We start from the raw sequence: 14719 nt of genomic DNA, 5'->3' as shown, positions 1-14719 counted from the left end.
TAACCTCAGGGCGATACACTTAATAAACACGTTCATTCAATCTTTAAACTGGTTGCTAAAAATATTTCCCACAACAGTGAAAAGTCTGCACGCGTGCAACTTGTAGCGATTTAGGAAACTTTTTTGTGATGATACTTGCTTTTACGGGGAAATAGGTAAAAACGTGTGAAACCCCGAGACGTTCCACGGAAATAACCAGTAACGTTTCTGAATTTTTTTACAGTGTACCGGAACTCGTATTAATGTTTTGTGTAAGTAACTAGTTGATACGAGAAAGGGGTAAAAATAAGTGAGCGTAATGAAGAGTGTTCTTGGATAAATGTATACAATTTTCGTTGCAATGTACGTATAGAAGCAAAGTAGTAAATGCGAGTAAAAAAGAAAAAAATATTTGGCTACAGTCGAGTCTCGACTTACGCGAGGGATGCGTTCCAAAACCCCTCGCGTAAATCGAAATTTCGCGTTGTGGAAAAGGATGTGTATACGAATTTTTCGTAAACATACCCAGTTATTTTAGGCATTTGTAAACGCCTCTCAAAATGTTTTAACCTAGTTCTTTACTATATATTTTTCCATGTATTACATAAAGAAGTGAATTTTTACCGTAACTTAAAATAATCTGCATTATTCAACATAAAATATTGTTACGATACACAAAATCATGAGAGAGAGAGAGAGAGAGAGAGATAAAATAAAATAGTTCGGTACGTATAGCATGTAGTAATAATAAAATGCAGCACTATAATAGTATTGTACAGTAGGTACAATAATTATATTTATAACATTATAACTTAAAATATGAAGATGGTGATGATTTATGCTGGGCAATCAGATTGTTATCAATCTTCCCCTGTTATTGCATACGCGTCAGGAAACTCGTCAGAAGAAGAGGAAGAACAAGAAAGAAGGATGAGTTAATCGTCTACTTTCCGCCGAAAACTTTCGTGTTGTGGGCATGAGATTTGCGTTAGCTATAAAATTCTTCACTCGAGAAAAACTCGCGTTACAGCCATTTCGCGTAAATCGAATCGCGTTGTAGCGGGAGTCGACTGTATTTCTTTTCTCTCGGTCAGGAGCTTGTATTTATAAAGGAAAAAAAAAAAGCGGTTGGGGGGAAGGGGAATTTGATAAGAAAATTTGGTTATTTGGGGGGGGGGGGGAATTTAAGAGACAAAAATATCATCGGAAGTCGATTTATTTTATGCAAATATTAGTGGAAAAATAATTTTTGTATTGGGGAATTATGATAAAAAAACATTTCTTTCTGGGGAAAAGTTGGAAGGGAAGTGGGGGAATCCGGATTTGTGTGTGACCATCTGGCAACACTGAACTCCATGTTTATACACTCACTGTAAAAGCGATTCAGAACGTTCCTGGAAAATAATAGGCAGCTGATGTGCCCAATTTCAGCCAGTAACATATCTTCCAAAAACCAAGAACGTTTTCTTCTAAAATTCAGTAACCTTCCTGAAGTTCTTCGGAAAAATCCAGAAATCATCCCGTTTAAAGCCAGTTATGTATGTAGAACAGAAATATGTGTGTCTGTAGAAAAATACAACAGCTTCATAAGCAGTATTACAATCATGGGCAATGCTAAGCCAGAATTTCAAGTGAAGTACCAAGCATCTTAGTTGATAGCAATTCTTGCAAAGCCACGTAATCTAAAGACTTCTTCAATCCCTTTGGGATCATAATCAGTCACGACATGCCGTACTTGAACAAAAGTCGCTACACTTTATAAATGACCTCAGTAATCTTTAAACTGTTAGCTATAAATATTTTTTACAACAGAGAGAAGTCTGTATTCCTGCAACTTGGAGAAATTCGGGAAACCTTTTGATAATGATACTGGATATTTCCAGGAAGTGACTAAAAACCATTGAAATCCCGAATAGTTACACGGATATAGTCAGTAATGTTTCTGAATTTTTTTTAGTGTTCTATGACTGAAAGAAAGAAAACATAGTTTTAAAGAAGACGTTAAACCAAGTCAGATGACACCTTTTTGGCATGTAGTATAATGGTCGAGTAATTAAAAGTGTTTCGCTTTTTTTTTTTTCTATGACTGTAGTACCAACTTGCAGCAGATATAACTGCTAACGCTAGCTTGTATCAGATATAGCTGCTAAATAGTTATTTTAAGCATTGCAAAACGCCAGTTTTATACGTTTCAAAAGTCTATTTGAAATTTGTGGTCTCTAGTAATATATTTTGCTCTTTAGCTCCGAGCTTGAATTAAGTTGAGCTTAGGACTGTTCATTAAAATAGAAACCCTTATATCTGCTGTTTTCATTAATTTAAAAAATTGGAAGAAGCTTTATATGATGCAGAAAAAAAAATCTTTGAACTTTACGTTAAGGGGCGTGGGACATTTTCCACACCTTAAACAGCAGTTTAATGCGAAATTTTAGCTTAAGAAATTATTTACAAAAATCCTAGTCGAATTAAAAAAAAACCCTGGTGCAACCCCGCGGGATTCGAAGAAATTTTTTGCAAAATTTCAAGATTATAGGTTTTATGGAGTCTCCTGTGGACGCAGGCCTACCACAGAAATTCTTTCACAACTCCTTGGATTTACTTTTTTTTTTTAAATTTATGAGGCAGTGTGAAGCAAAGGGATGTAAGTGCCAAAACCAAAATTTTGGAGATAACCAGTACAATCAGGGAACTTCTTCTCTGCTTTGGGTCAAGAGATTGTACTAGAAGCTCAGGTGGGTGCTGCTATACAGCAGGATTTAGAGAAAAATTAATAGAAACCTATGTAGAATCTGAACTTTAACTGCGTTTTATAAGAAATTTAAAAAACATCACTTCATCCCTTTGCTTCTCACTGTCTCATATAGAAAAAAAAAATTAAAAAGATGAAAAAAAAAATAGTTTGAAATGTTTCTTAGTAGTTTTTTAGATTTACATGCGGGAGCACGCCCTGAATCTTACAGCAGGAATTAAAATGGAGAGAACAAAGTCCATCATCGGCTTAGCAAAAACTGTCCTAAAGACCCCCAAGTCACGTGACTCAACAACGACGAATGGCTGGCACGTTTTGCGTGAAACGTGAGAATGAAAACTGATTTCTTCCAATGCTTTGCTTTAAAATCCGTCTTGTGACTTGGGATCTTGGCTTCACGAATAAAAGCCTTCATCCACCTCAATTTTATCTATTCTCAACTCACTGAATACTATTTTGCATGTGCCCATGCGCGCTACTCTGCAAAACTACGGAAAAATATAGCGATACAGTACTTTTGCCACTTTTAGCGCTCAACTTTCGACTACCATAACTAACCATAAACCTTATGGAAATTGTTCGTCACTTGCAGTGCATAATGATTCCAATTCTAGAGAAGGATTATAGCAACCAGTTTTGTTTTTCTACTGTCTGTGAATAACTGTCTAAAAGCGTAACAGCGCACGACGGAAAAGAATCCTTTTCTTTCATTACATGCGCTTACGCTCCATTATGAGTGTGAGCGAGATATGATGCAGATAAATGTAGTGGTGCCAGATTGGGGGAAATTTTTCCATTTTGGTGCAACCTTATGCTATTTGGGGAGATGGGTTTTGAGGGGATTTTTTTGCGGATTTTTCTTTGCTTGGGGGAAATCCTGAGGAGGAAAAAAAAATCTTCAGGAAAAAATAATTTTTTTCGTCCAGTTGAGCCCGCTTATTAGAATATCGGTTAATAGAATATCCCGCTTATTGTAATACATTTTCAATGCAACAAACCAATGTAATGTGTTATTTTGATCCCGGTTAATGGAATATCCCGATAATTAGAATATTTTGTGGTGGCAAAATGGCTATTCCATTACGCGGGTTCGACTGTATTTAAATCCGCGTCTTTACATCTGGTAATTACATTGTTTGTATAAATCAGCGTTGGTTTAGCTTTGCTCCACTTTATGAAATTCACATTTCGCATTATGTGGAATATTACGCTAGTTACACTGTAAAAACGATTCAGAAACGTTCCTGGAAGATAATAGGCAGCTGATGTGCCCAATTTCTTCTAGTAACATATCTTGGAAAAATCAGGAACGCTTTCCGTTAAAAGTCGGTAACCTTTCTGAAATTAACTTTGTGAAGACGTGCGAAATCTGCCCTGTTAAAGCCAGTCATGTCTCTAGAACCTTCGAGAAAAATTAAGTAGGTTTAGTGTAACTAATTTGAACCTTCCCAATTTACCACAGAGGCTCCATAAAAATCAGAGCAACCACGGCTATGCAAGATGGAACCAAGCATATCTGTCTGCAATTCCTGCCTCGCAACGCTGTAGCTATCGATTAACATTTTCACTCTCATTAGGAGCTTAGTCAATCTGGATAGACCGACAACAACCTCAGGCCGATACACTTAATAAAAACGTTCATTCAATCTTTAAACTGGTTGCTAAAAATATTTTCCACAACAGTGAAAAGTCTGCATGCGTGCAACTTGTAGCGATTCAGGAAGCTTTTTTGTGAAGATACTTGTTTTTACGGGGAAATAGGTGAAAACGTGTGAAATCCCGAGACGTTCCACGGAAAAAACCAGTAACGTTTCGGAATTTTTTTACAGTGTACCGGAACTCGTATTAATGTTTTGTGTAAGTAACTAGTTGATACGAGAAAGGGGTAAAAATAAGTGAGCGTAATGAAGAGTGTTCTTGGATAAATATATACAAAGTTCGTTTAAATGTACGTATAGAAGCAGAGTAGTAAATGCGAGTAAAAAAAATATTCAGCTACAGTCGAGTCTCGACTTACGCGAGGGATGCGTTCCAAAACAGCTCGCGTAAATCGCAATTTCGCGTTGTGGAAAAAGATGTGTATACGAATTTTTCGTAAACATACCCGGTTATTTTAGGCATTTGTAAATGCCTCTCAAAATGTTTTAAAGTAGTTCTTAACTATATATTTTTCCATGTATTACATAAAGAAGTGAATTTTTACTGTAATTTAAAATAATCTGCATTATTTAACATAAAATATTGTTACGATGCACAAAACCATGAGAGAGAGAGAGATAAAATAAAAATAGTTCGGTACGTATAGCATGTAGTAATAATAAAATGCAGCACTATAATAGTATTGTACAGTAGGTAAAATAATTATATTTATAACATTATAACTTAAAATATGAAGATGGTGATGATTTATGCTGGGCAATCAGATTGTTATCAGCCTTCCCCTGTTATTGCATACGCGTCAGGAAACTCGTCAGAAGAAGAGGAAGAACAAGAAAGAAGGATGAGTTAATCGTCTACTTTCCGCCGAAAACTTTCGTGTTGTGGGCGTGAGATTCGCGTAAGCTATAAAATTCTTCACTCGAGAAAAACTCGCGTTACAGCCTTTTCGCGTAAGTAGAATCGCGTTGTAGCGGGAGTCGACTGTATTTATTTTCTCTCGGTCAGGCGCTTGTATTTATGAAGGGGGAAAAAAAGCTGTTGGGGAGAGGGGGGTATAAGAAAATATGGTATTTGGGGGGGGGGGGAATTTCAGGAGACAAAAATATCGTAGGAAGTCGATTCATTTTATGAAAATATTAGTGGAAGAATAATTTTTGAATTGAGGAATTTTGATAAAAAACATCGCTTTTTGGGGAAAAGTTGGAAGGGAAGTGGGGGAATCCGGATTTGTGTGTGACCATCTGGCAACGTTGAACTCCATGTTTATACACTCACTGTAAAAACGATTCAGAAACTTTCCTGGAAAATAATAGGCAGCTGAAGTGCCCACTTTCAGCCAGTAACATATCTTGCAAAAACCAGGAACGTTTTCCGCTAATGTTCAATAACCTTCTCGAAATAATTCTGAAAAATCCAGAAATCTTCTCGTTTATAGCCAAGGAACAATACAACAGCTTCATAAGCAGTAATATAATCATGGGCAATGCTAAGCCGGAATTTCAAGTAAGTACCAAGCATTGCAAATCTCGCAAAGCCATGCAGTCTAACGACTTCTTCACTTCCGCTGGGATTTTACTCAGTCACGACATGCCGTAATTGAATCAAAGTCGATACACTTTATAAATGTTTACAGTTAATCTTTAAACTGGGAGCTATAAATATTTTTTTACAACAGAGAGATGTCTGTATTCCAGCAACTTGGAGAAATTCAGGAAACCTTTTGACAGTGATACTTGATATTTCCAGGAAGTAGATAAAAACCACTGAAGTCCCGAAAAGTAAGACGGAAATACTCAGTAACTTTTCGGAAATTTTTTACAATGCTGGTAGACAATGACAAAATGGAAAGCAAAATAAAAGACGCATTGCGTATATGTAAATTTTGGGTTCACGTCGTTGCTCGTCACGAAAGTCCAAGCCAAATGTGTACTTAGCTGAACGCGGAATCCTCCCAGGGTTTAGTTCCCAAGCACGCTTGGTACTCTTTTAACCACCCACTTAAGGGATGAACGCCTGAGTCGACCTAGCCCAACCTGGGAATCGAACACGGGCGTTGACGCAGAAAGCGCACCACTGTTGATATGAATACCGTATCACTAATGGTTCTCTAATTTTTCAAAATCGGTAAAATAAGACGAAGATGTAAATGAGAATTTTTTTTAGATACTCGACACACAGGAACTTGTAACGGAAGAGCAAAGGCAGCCGCATACGAAAAAAAAAAAAGGTTTCATTTGTGTGTTTTAAGTTCATTGTAAAAAAATTTCGAAACGTTACTGAGTATTTCCGTGTAACGTTTCGGGTTTTAAGTGGTTTTTATCCACTTCCTGAAAAAATCAAACATCATTGTCAAAAAGTTTCCTGAATTGCTACAAGTTGCTCGAATGCACACTCCTCAATGGTGTAAAAAATAGCTTTAGCTCCCAGTTTAAAGATTAACTGATCGCGTTTCTAAATTGTACCCGCTCTAGATCCGTTGCGGTCCGTCCAGACTGATAAGGCATCCAAAGGGTTCAAACCAGTCTGTGGACAACGTAGCTTTGCGAAGAATTGCAGGCGAGTAAAATTCTTGGTACTTGCAATTCTGACTTCGCTTTGGCCATGTTTGCAATACTGCTTTTGGAGCTCTCCTTGAAACGCAGAAATGTGCCAAACTTAAAGTTTACTCGAATCTTCCAGTGATACGAATGGCATTAAACGGGAAGCTTCCCGAATATTTCAGGAAGAGCTTCCAGAATAATTTCAGGAAGGTTTCTGAAGTCTAGCGGAAAACGTTCCTGGTTTTTGTAAGATATAGCACTGGAAGAAATTGGGCACATCAGCTGCCCATTATTTTCTAGGAACGTTTCTTACAGCGTTTTTACAGTATTAAAACCTTTCGAGTTTAATATTACCCATGTACACTAGGTGTCTTCCCCCCTCCCAAATGACGAAAGTCGGTTTTTCAAGTCGCACACCCTCTTGTATTTCTTCTTTTAAGTCAAAGCAATTGAGGCAGTGAAAAGCAAAGGGATGTCAGTGGCAAAATTAAAAATTTGGAGATAACCAGTACAAATGGTAGGTGAACCTCTCCTCCGTCTTGGGGCAAGAGATGGTACTAGTAGCCCTGGTAGGTGCTGCTCTACAAAATGATTTAGCAAAAAAAAAAAATCAATGGAAGCCTACCTAGGATGTTGTCTTTAAACGCGTTTTACTCAAGGATGTTATCTTTAAACGCGTTTTACTCGAAACTTGAAAAAAGTCGGTTTTTCAAGTCGCACACCCTCTTGTATTTCTTCTTTTAAATCAAAACAATTGAGGCAGTGAGAAGCAAAGGGATGTCAGTGGCAAAATTAAAAATTTGGAGATAACCAGTACAAATGGTAGGTGAACCTCTCCTCCGTCTTGGGGCAAGAGATGGTACTAGTAGCCCTGGTAGGTGCTGCTCTACAGCATGATTTAGCAAAAAAAAAAAAAAAAAATCAATGGAAGCCTACCTAGGATGTTGTCTTTAAACGCGTTTTACTCAAGGATGTTATCTTTAAACGCGTTTTACTCAAGGATGTTATCTTTAAACGCGTTTTTACTCAAGGATGTTATCTTTAAACGCGTTTTACTCAAGGATGTTATCTTTAAACGCGTTTTACTCAAGGATGTTATCTTTAAACGCGTTTTATTCAAGGATGTTAACTTTAAACGCGTTTTACTCGAAACTTGAAAATGTCCACTTACATCCCTTTGTACCTCACTGCCTCAGTGGGATTGTTTCCTTCAGTCAAAAGTAGTACTTTTTGTCATTGAAATAGATAGAATAAGCAAAAAAAAAGAAAAGAATAACATGGACCCAGAAAATTCTTTCATTTTCCGAACAGTTATTTTTTAATTGATTTTTGAAAATGCCCGATTTTGCATACAAGGCGTGGGCCTGATGACGTCACAAATGATGCTCTTTGGTGCGTTTTGTACCGCTTTTCCACGTTATGATAATCAAGAAGCGAACTACAATCGCTCTCTACGCTTGCTATCAACCCTATCGTTGCCAATACACGTGAGTAAAGATGCGAATCAAATATTTTGCTCGGTGAATGGTAACACAGAATGGCATTTCATCATATGTGATGTCGTCGGCCAGAAACGTAAACAATGAAAGCGCAACGATTTAAGTATTTTTTTTAAAAATATTAAACTTTAACAAACTATTTAAAAAATGGTTAGATTCTATGTTTTTAAACATGTTCTTTCAGAAAAAAATACTTTTAAAATAAAGGCCCCATTGTTAAAAAAAAAAGTTTAATATAACATATAATTTGAACAACGGCAGCCTGTGCGACAAGCACCTGAAAGTGTCAACCAATATTGTGTACTAGGCTGAATCGATATATTTTTTTTTTTGGAAGTTCGAAACTTCATGTGGATAAGAAAAAAAAAAGTTGCCTACGTAGTCCAAAATGCACCACAAAAATATTTATCCAAATAAAAAAAATAAGGTGTCTAGCAGGAGGACTAAAACTTGTTATAGTCTTCAAAAAATTGATTTTCTCTCTCTCTCTCTCTATTTTTTTTAATGTTAGGTAAGTTTTAAGTAGCTGTCAAGCTGAAAAATACAAACAATAAAGTCGATAATTTGTGTTGTATAGAAAAGATGCGGTAATAAAGATGTCTTGGTTGTTTATGACCAACTGACACCCTTACACTTAACAGAAAGATTATATTTAGAGCGTATACCGTTATGGTATTTTTATTTCTTATAAATATTCAAGAGTGGGAATCAGTAATCTGGAAATTTTGTATTTAAATGAATTTTTGCCGTTTAGTTCATCTATGCGTTTTATCGAGACAAAACATGATTTTGCACAAAAATCCAAGTTTTGAAAAGTAAAATTTGCTTTAGATAGGCCTTGAATAAACGCAGACGATTTGTAACTAAGGCGACGAAAATTAATCTCTCATAAAACGATATTAAAAACCACGAGCTGGACGTATTGTCGTTGTCATGGTAATCTGAAAAATCAGACCAACGTCAATTAAGGTCACGTGAGGATAATAAGCAACTCTCTCATCAAAAACTTAAGTAACTAGTACAGACTGGTTAGTATTTATACTTAACTCCGCTGTTGCCAACCTTGGAGAAAATATTTGAGGAGCATCTGTGGTGATTTTGAGGAACATTTTGAAATTGATCGAAGCAACTCAGTATGTTGTATGAAAATCAATATAAAATAATTAAACCTCTACTCTAAAATTGTTTTTAAGTTTTGATAATCATTCTACACTGTAAAAACGATTCAGAAACGTTCCTGGAAAATAATAGGCAGCTGATGTGCCCAATTTCTGCCAGTAACATATCTCGCAAAAACCAAGAACCTTTTCCGTTAAAATTCAGTAACCTTCCTGAAAAATCCAGAAATCGTTCCGTTTAAAGCCAGTCGCGTCTTTGGAATTTCAGTGTAAAATTTGGTAGGGGTAACATAAGAGCCGGGCACCTTCCTCAGTTAGCAAAACGGTTCCAATCATGGCCAAAGCTAAGACAGAACTGCAAGTGTTTCACTCGACTGCAATTCTTGCAAAGCTACGTAGTCCATAATCGGCATGGGCGTGCCGCAACGAAACTGAAGCCGATACGCCTTATAAATACTCTCAGAAAATCTGTAAACCGGTAGTTAAACATACATTTTACAACAGAGAGAAGTCTGCATTCGAACAACTAGTAGCAATTCGGAAAACTTTCTGACAATGATACTTGATATTTCCAGGAAGTGGATAAAAACCATTGAAATCGCGAAACGTGACACGGAAATACTCAGCAACGTTTCGGAATTTTTTTACAGTGTAAACACTAGCACAAAATTAATTATTTATAAATTAATAAAACAGCTTTAAACACTATGTCATGCTTTGAGAAATTATCCTTAATTTCCCATATTTACATGCTTGTTATAATTAACTAGCAAAATATACACTGTAAAAAAATTCCGACACGTTACTATTTCCGTGTAACGTTTCGGGATTTCAATGGTTTTTACCCACTTCCTGGAAATATCAAGTATCATTGTCGAAAAGTTTCTTGAATTGCTACAAGTTGTCCGAATGCAGACTTCTCTCTGTTGCAAAAAATATTTTTAGCTCCCAGTTTAAAGAATCACTGTGAGTATTTATAAGGTGTACCGGCTCTAGTTCGAATATGGCTCGGCCATGCTGACTGACCTCTCAAAGGGAGTGATTAAGTATGGACTACGTAGGTTAGCAAGAATTGCAATCAAGTGTGGTGTTTGATACATACACTGTAAAAACAGTTCCGAAACGTTGCTGAGTATTTCCGTGTAACGTGTCGGGATTTCAATGGTTTTTATCCATTTCCTGGAAATATCAAGTATCATTGTCAAAAAGTTTCCTGAATTGCTACAAGTTGCTCGAATGCACACTCCTCAATGGTGTAAAAAATATTTTTAGCTCCCAGTTTAAAGCTTAACTTTGCGTATTTATAAAGGGAATCGGCTTGATGTTGATACAGCTCCCAAAGGGAGAGAATAAGTATGGACTGCGCTGCTCCGCAAGAGTTGCAGGCGTGAAAAATTCTCGATAACTGCTTGCAAATCTGGTTTAGCCTTGGCCATGTTAGCAATACTGCTTGTGGAACTTTCTTAAGAAATCAGGAAGAGGAAAGGGCCAAGCAATTATGTTATACCTTCTAAAGTTAACTCCACAGTTCTAGAGACACAACTGGCTTAACGTGAAGATTTCTGACATTTTAAGGAGGTTTTCCGAGATAATTTCAGGAAGGTTACTGAATATTAGCGGAAAACGTTCCTGGTTTTTGCAAGATATGTTACTGATAGAAATTGGGCACATCAGCTGCCCATTATTATCCAGGAACGTTTCTGAATCTTTTTTACTGTGTATATGCAATTCTGGCTTAGCTTTGGCCATGTTTGCTGCACTCTTTTTGGAACTGTCTTTATAAATCAGGAAGGTTCCAAGCTTTTATATTATCCCTACCTAAGATTACTCTGAAGTACCAATGGCACGACTTTCTTTAAACGGGAAGATTTCAGTATTTTTCAGGAAAGTTACTGAGTTTTAACGGAAAACGTTCCTGGATTTTTCGAGACATGTTACTGGCATAGATTGGGCACATCAGCTGCCTATTATTTTCCAGGAACGATTCAGAATCGATTTTACAGTGTAATAAACATAAATTTAATTTTATTAGAATGTTTGGTAAGCCTGGTCAGAATTAAGACCAAACTAGAAATGCGGAGTAAAATAAATAAATAGCAATAGCAATTTGCTATTTTTGCGGAGCAACTCCGCAAAATTTTAGCAGTTGGCAACCCTTCCTAACTCTCATTTCTTCACCGTAAAAACAATTCAGAAACGTTCCTGGAAAATAATAGGCAGCTGATGTGCCCAAATTCAACCAGTAACATATCTTACAAAAACCAGGAACGTTTTCCCATAAAAGTCAGTAACCTTTTTGAAGTATTAAGAAATCTCCCCTGTTATCGCCAGTCGTGAAGCTTCTAGAAAAAATAAATAGGTTCAATGTATTTGATTAGAACCTTCCTGATTTACCACGAAAGCTCTAGAAATATTAGAGCAACCACGGCCAAGTTACGCGAAAATTGCAAGCAAGAACCAAGCATATTCCTTGCCTGCAATTCTTGCCTTGCAAAGCTGTAGCAATCCAGTGCCTTAATTGCTCCCATTGGAAGCTCAGTCAATCCGGAAGAGCCATTAACAATCTAAAGCCGATACACCTAATAAACACGCTCCTTCAATATTTAAACTGGTAGCAGAAAATATTTTCACACCAGTGCAAGGTCTGCATTCGTGCATCTTTTAGGAGTTCAGGAAACTTTTTTGCGAGGATACTTGATTATTTGGGGAAATAGGTGAAAACCTCTGAAATCACGAAACGTTCCACGGAAATAACCAGTAACATTTCGGAATTTTTTTTAGTGTTGTGATTTCTTTGTAAAATCCCTAAAATTTGCCAAATTATTTTCATTGCGTTTGCTGCTTACTATTTAACAGTGATTTCTTCTTGTTTTAGGCACACTGATTAGCTCTTTTGCTGTTTTTTGCGGCTGCACAACTGAATACGGCGACAAGAGGAAATCCTTGCTGTACAACTTATTAGCTGCGCTGCTTCAGCTGCTCATGGCACCGATCATTGTGGGCTGGATCTGGAGCGTTCTTTGGGGAATCACTTTCGTCAATATAAGCTGTGAGTACGCAAGGAAATGTTAAAATGTCAACGATGATAGATGTCTGTCATCGCTATGTGGTTTATCCTTACACGATGAAATGAACTGTTATGTTTGTGAAACCAATTTTTTCTTCCTATTTGCTTATTCCTATTAAAAAAAGAAAAATTAACTTGAATTTTGACATCTGGAATTCAAATTATGTTTTTCGCAATCACGAGTGTGTGTGTGTATGTAGGCGTGTGTGTTTGTGTCTGTGTGCAGGCATGAGTGTTTGTATTTGTGTGTGTATGTGTATTTGTGTGTGAGTGTGTGGGTGTGTGTATGTACGAGTGTGTGTATGTACGAGTGTGTGTATGTGTGTATAGGTGTAGGTATTCGTGTGTGTGTTGATGTGTGTATGTAGCTGTGTGTATGTATGTGTGTATGTATGTGTGTGTAGGTGTGTGTATGTAGGAGTGTGTGTGCGTAGATGTATGTATGTATGTGTGTGTAGGTGTGTGTATGTATGTGTGTGTAGGTGTGTGTATGTGTGTGTAGGTGTGTGTGTATGTATGTGTATGTGTGTATATGTATGTATGTGTGTGTAGGTGTGTGTATGTATGTATGTAGGTGTGTGTGTGTGTGTAGGTGTAGGTGTGTGTGTGTATGCGTGTGTGTGTAGGAAATGGACGCAACCTGGAGACGGTTTCCACTAGAAGAGCAGCATCGTGAGGAGCCGGTCGACGGTGGTGCTGCTGAGGGAGGCGGGGGGGGGGGGGGAAATAAAATCATAGGAATTCAAAACAGTCAAATGAGAACAATAAGCAATGTGACTGCTCAAAAAAAAGAAAAAACACTTTGAAAAGCATGAAAATATGTTTTTTTCATCAATACACTGCCGGAACAGATCATAAATTTTACAGTTGTTTTGATACATGGATTTGTAAACCGGCCTTTCAGTTGTGAAATTACACTGTTTGGGATCATACGGAATGTTTTTTCCCACGCATGTATTTTTACTTCCTTATAGAAAGTAAAAGAAGTAGATTATTCAACAAAAGAAAAAATATCTCCCTCAAGTTACAACGTAATTTTTTTTATTTTTCATCACCCCTAAAAAACTTTTTAAATTGTCCATGTTATTTCAGTTTTCCGTACGTAAAGGTGTAAGTACACACTATTAAGAAAAAAATAAATGAATGAATAAAATTTAAAAAAAAAGTCACAGACTACTTCCCGGTGACGTTTTGAGATTTCAAGGATTTACACCAGTTTCCTTTGAAAAACAAGTTTTTTTTTTTATTTCGAAAACAAAATTCGCAATCATCGCAACAAGTTCAACGAGTACCGATTTTAAACTGCGGTGGAAAACATCTTTTGCGACCAGTGTAAAAACATATTAAAAGTTATATTTTTCGATATACAACTCTTTATGAGGTGTTTCTCCTTCAGCTTAGTTACGGTCTCTCCAGATCGACAAAAGCCCAGACGGAGTCGAAATGCAATAGTTAGGATATTTGTAGCTTCGGCCATATTTGCTTTAAGAGCTTTCCAGATGAATCAGGAAGATGCCAAGCTGTTACATCTTAATATATAAAAATCTTCTGTGCGGACGTTTGTCACCATAAGGCTTTTAAACGGCTGAACCGATTTTGATCAAATTTTTTGTGTGTAATTAAGTTGTGGTAAGCATGGTTTCGAAGCGAGATGGATCGAATCGGAAACGTTTTTGTTAATTAATTAATTAATTAAAACATTGGATGGTTATATCTACCCAAATGATTAATATTTATTTTAACCTATTGTTGAGCGAGAATTGAAATAAACTAGGGGGCTATCGCCCCCTGCTCGCTATCGCTCGCCAACCCCCGGAACTGCTTACGCAGTTCCCTGTGGATCGCTTAGCGATCCATGCTCGCTTCGCTCGCTCGCTGTATGCCAATACATTAGCCTAGCTAAAATTTTCCGTAAAAATTAAAGTTGGTAATTGCATTTAGGTCACCATCCATTTAACCAATATGAAAATTACGTTCATAATGTTAATTTGTCTGCTTTGGCCAGATTTTCGACAGTTTAACTTTGCTGTATGTAAGATGACTGCCTTGGCAATGTGCACAACTTTACCATTATAGATACAAAAGTGTCTGTCATTGCTTTGGAGAGA

At 36.9% G+C, this 14719-nt stretch overlaps 1 protein-coding gene across 1 annotated transcript in view; it reads left to right on the top strand.

The window, feature by feature from the left end:
• LOC129228717 (protein stum homolog) overlaps nucleotides 1-14719 on the top strand; it is a gene marked incomplete at its 5' end in the record, with an annotated part of 203803 nt that overhangs the window by 182705 nt on the left and 6379 nt on the right. Inside the window, one exon of the mRNA XM_054863402.1 lies at nucleotides 12420-12593. Within this exon, the coding sequence (XP_054719377.1) occupies nucleotides 12420-12593 (174 nt within the window). The remainder of the gene's footprint in view (nucleotides 1-12419; nucleotides 12594-14719) is intronic.

Source organism: Uloborus diversus, chromosome 8, assembly GCF_026930045.1.
Source record: "Uloborus diversus isolate 005 chromosome 8, Udiv.v.3.1, whole genome shotgun sequence".
Taxonomy (NCBI): domain Eukaryota; kingdom Metazoa; phylum Arthropoda; class Arachnida; order Araneae; family Uloboridae; genus Uloborus; species Uloborus diversus.
Note: the sequence above shows the minus strand (reverse complement) of the source record. Positions and strands in the feature narration are given on the sequence as shown.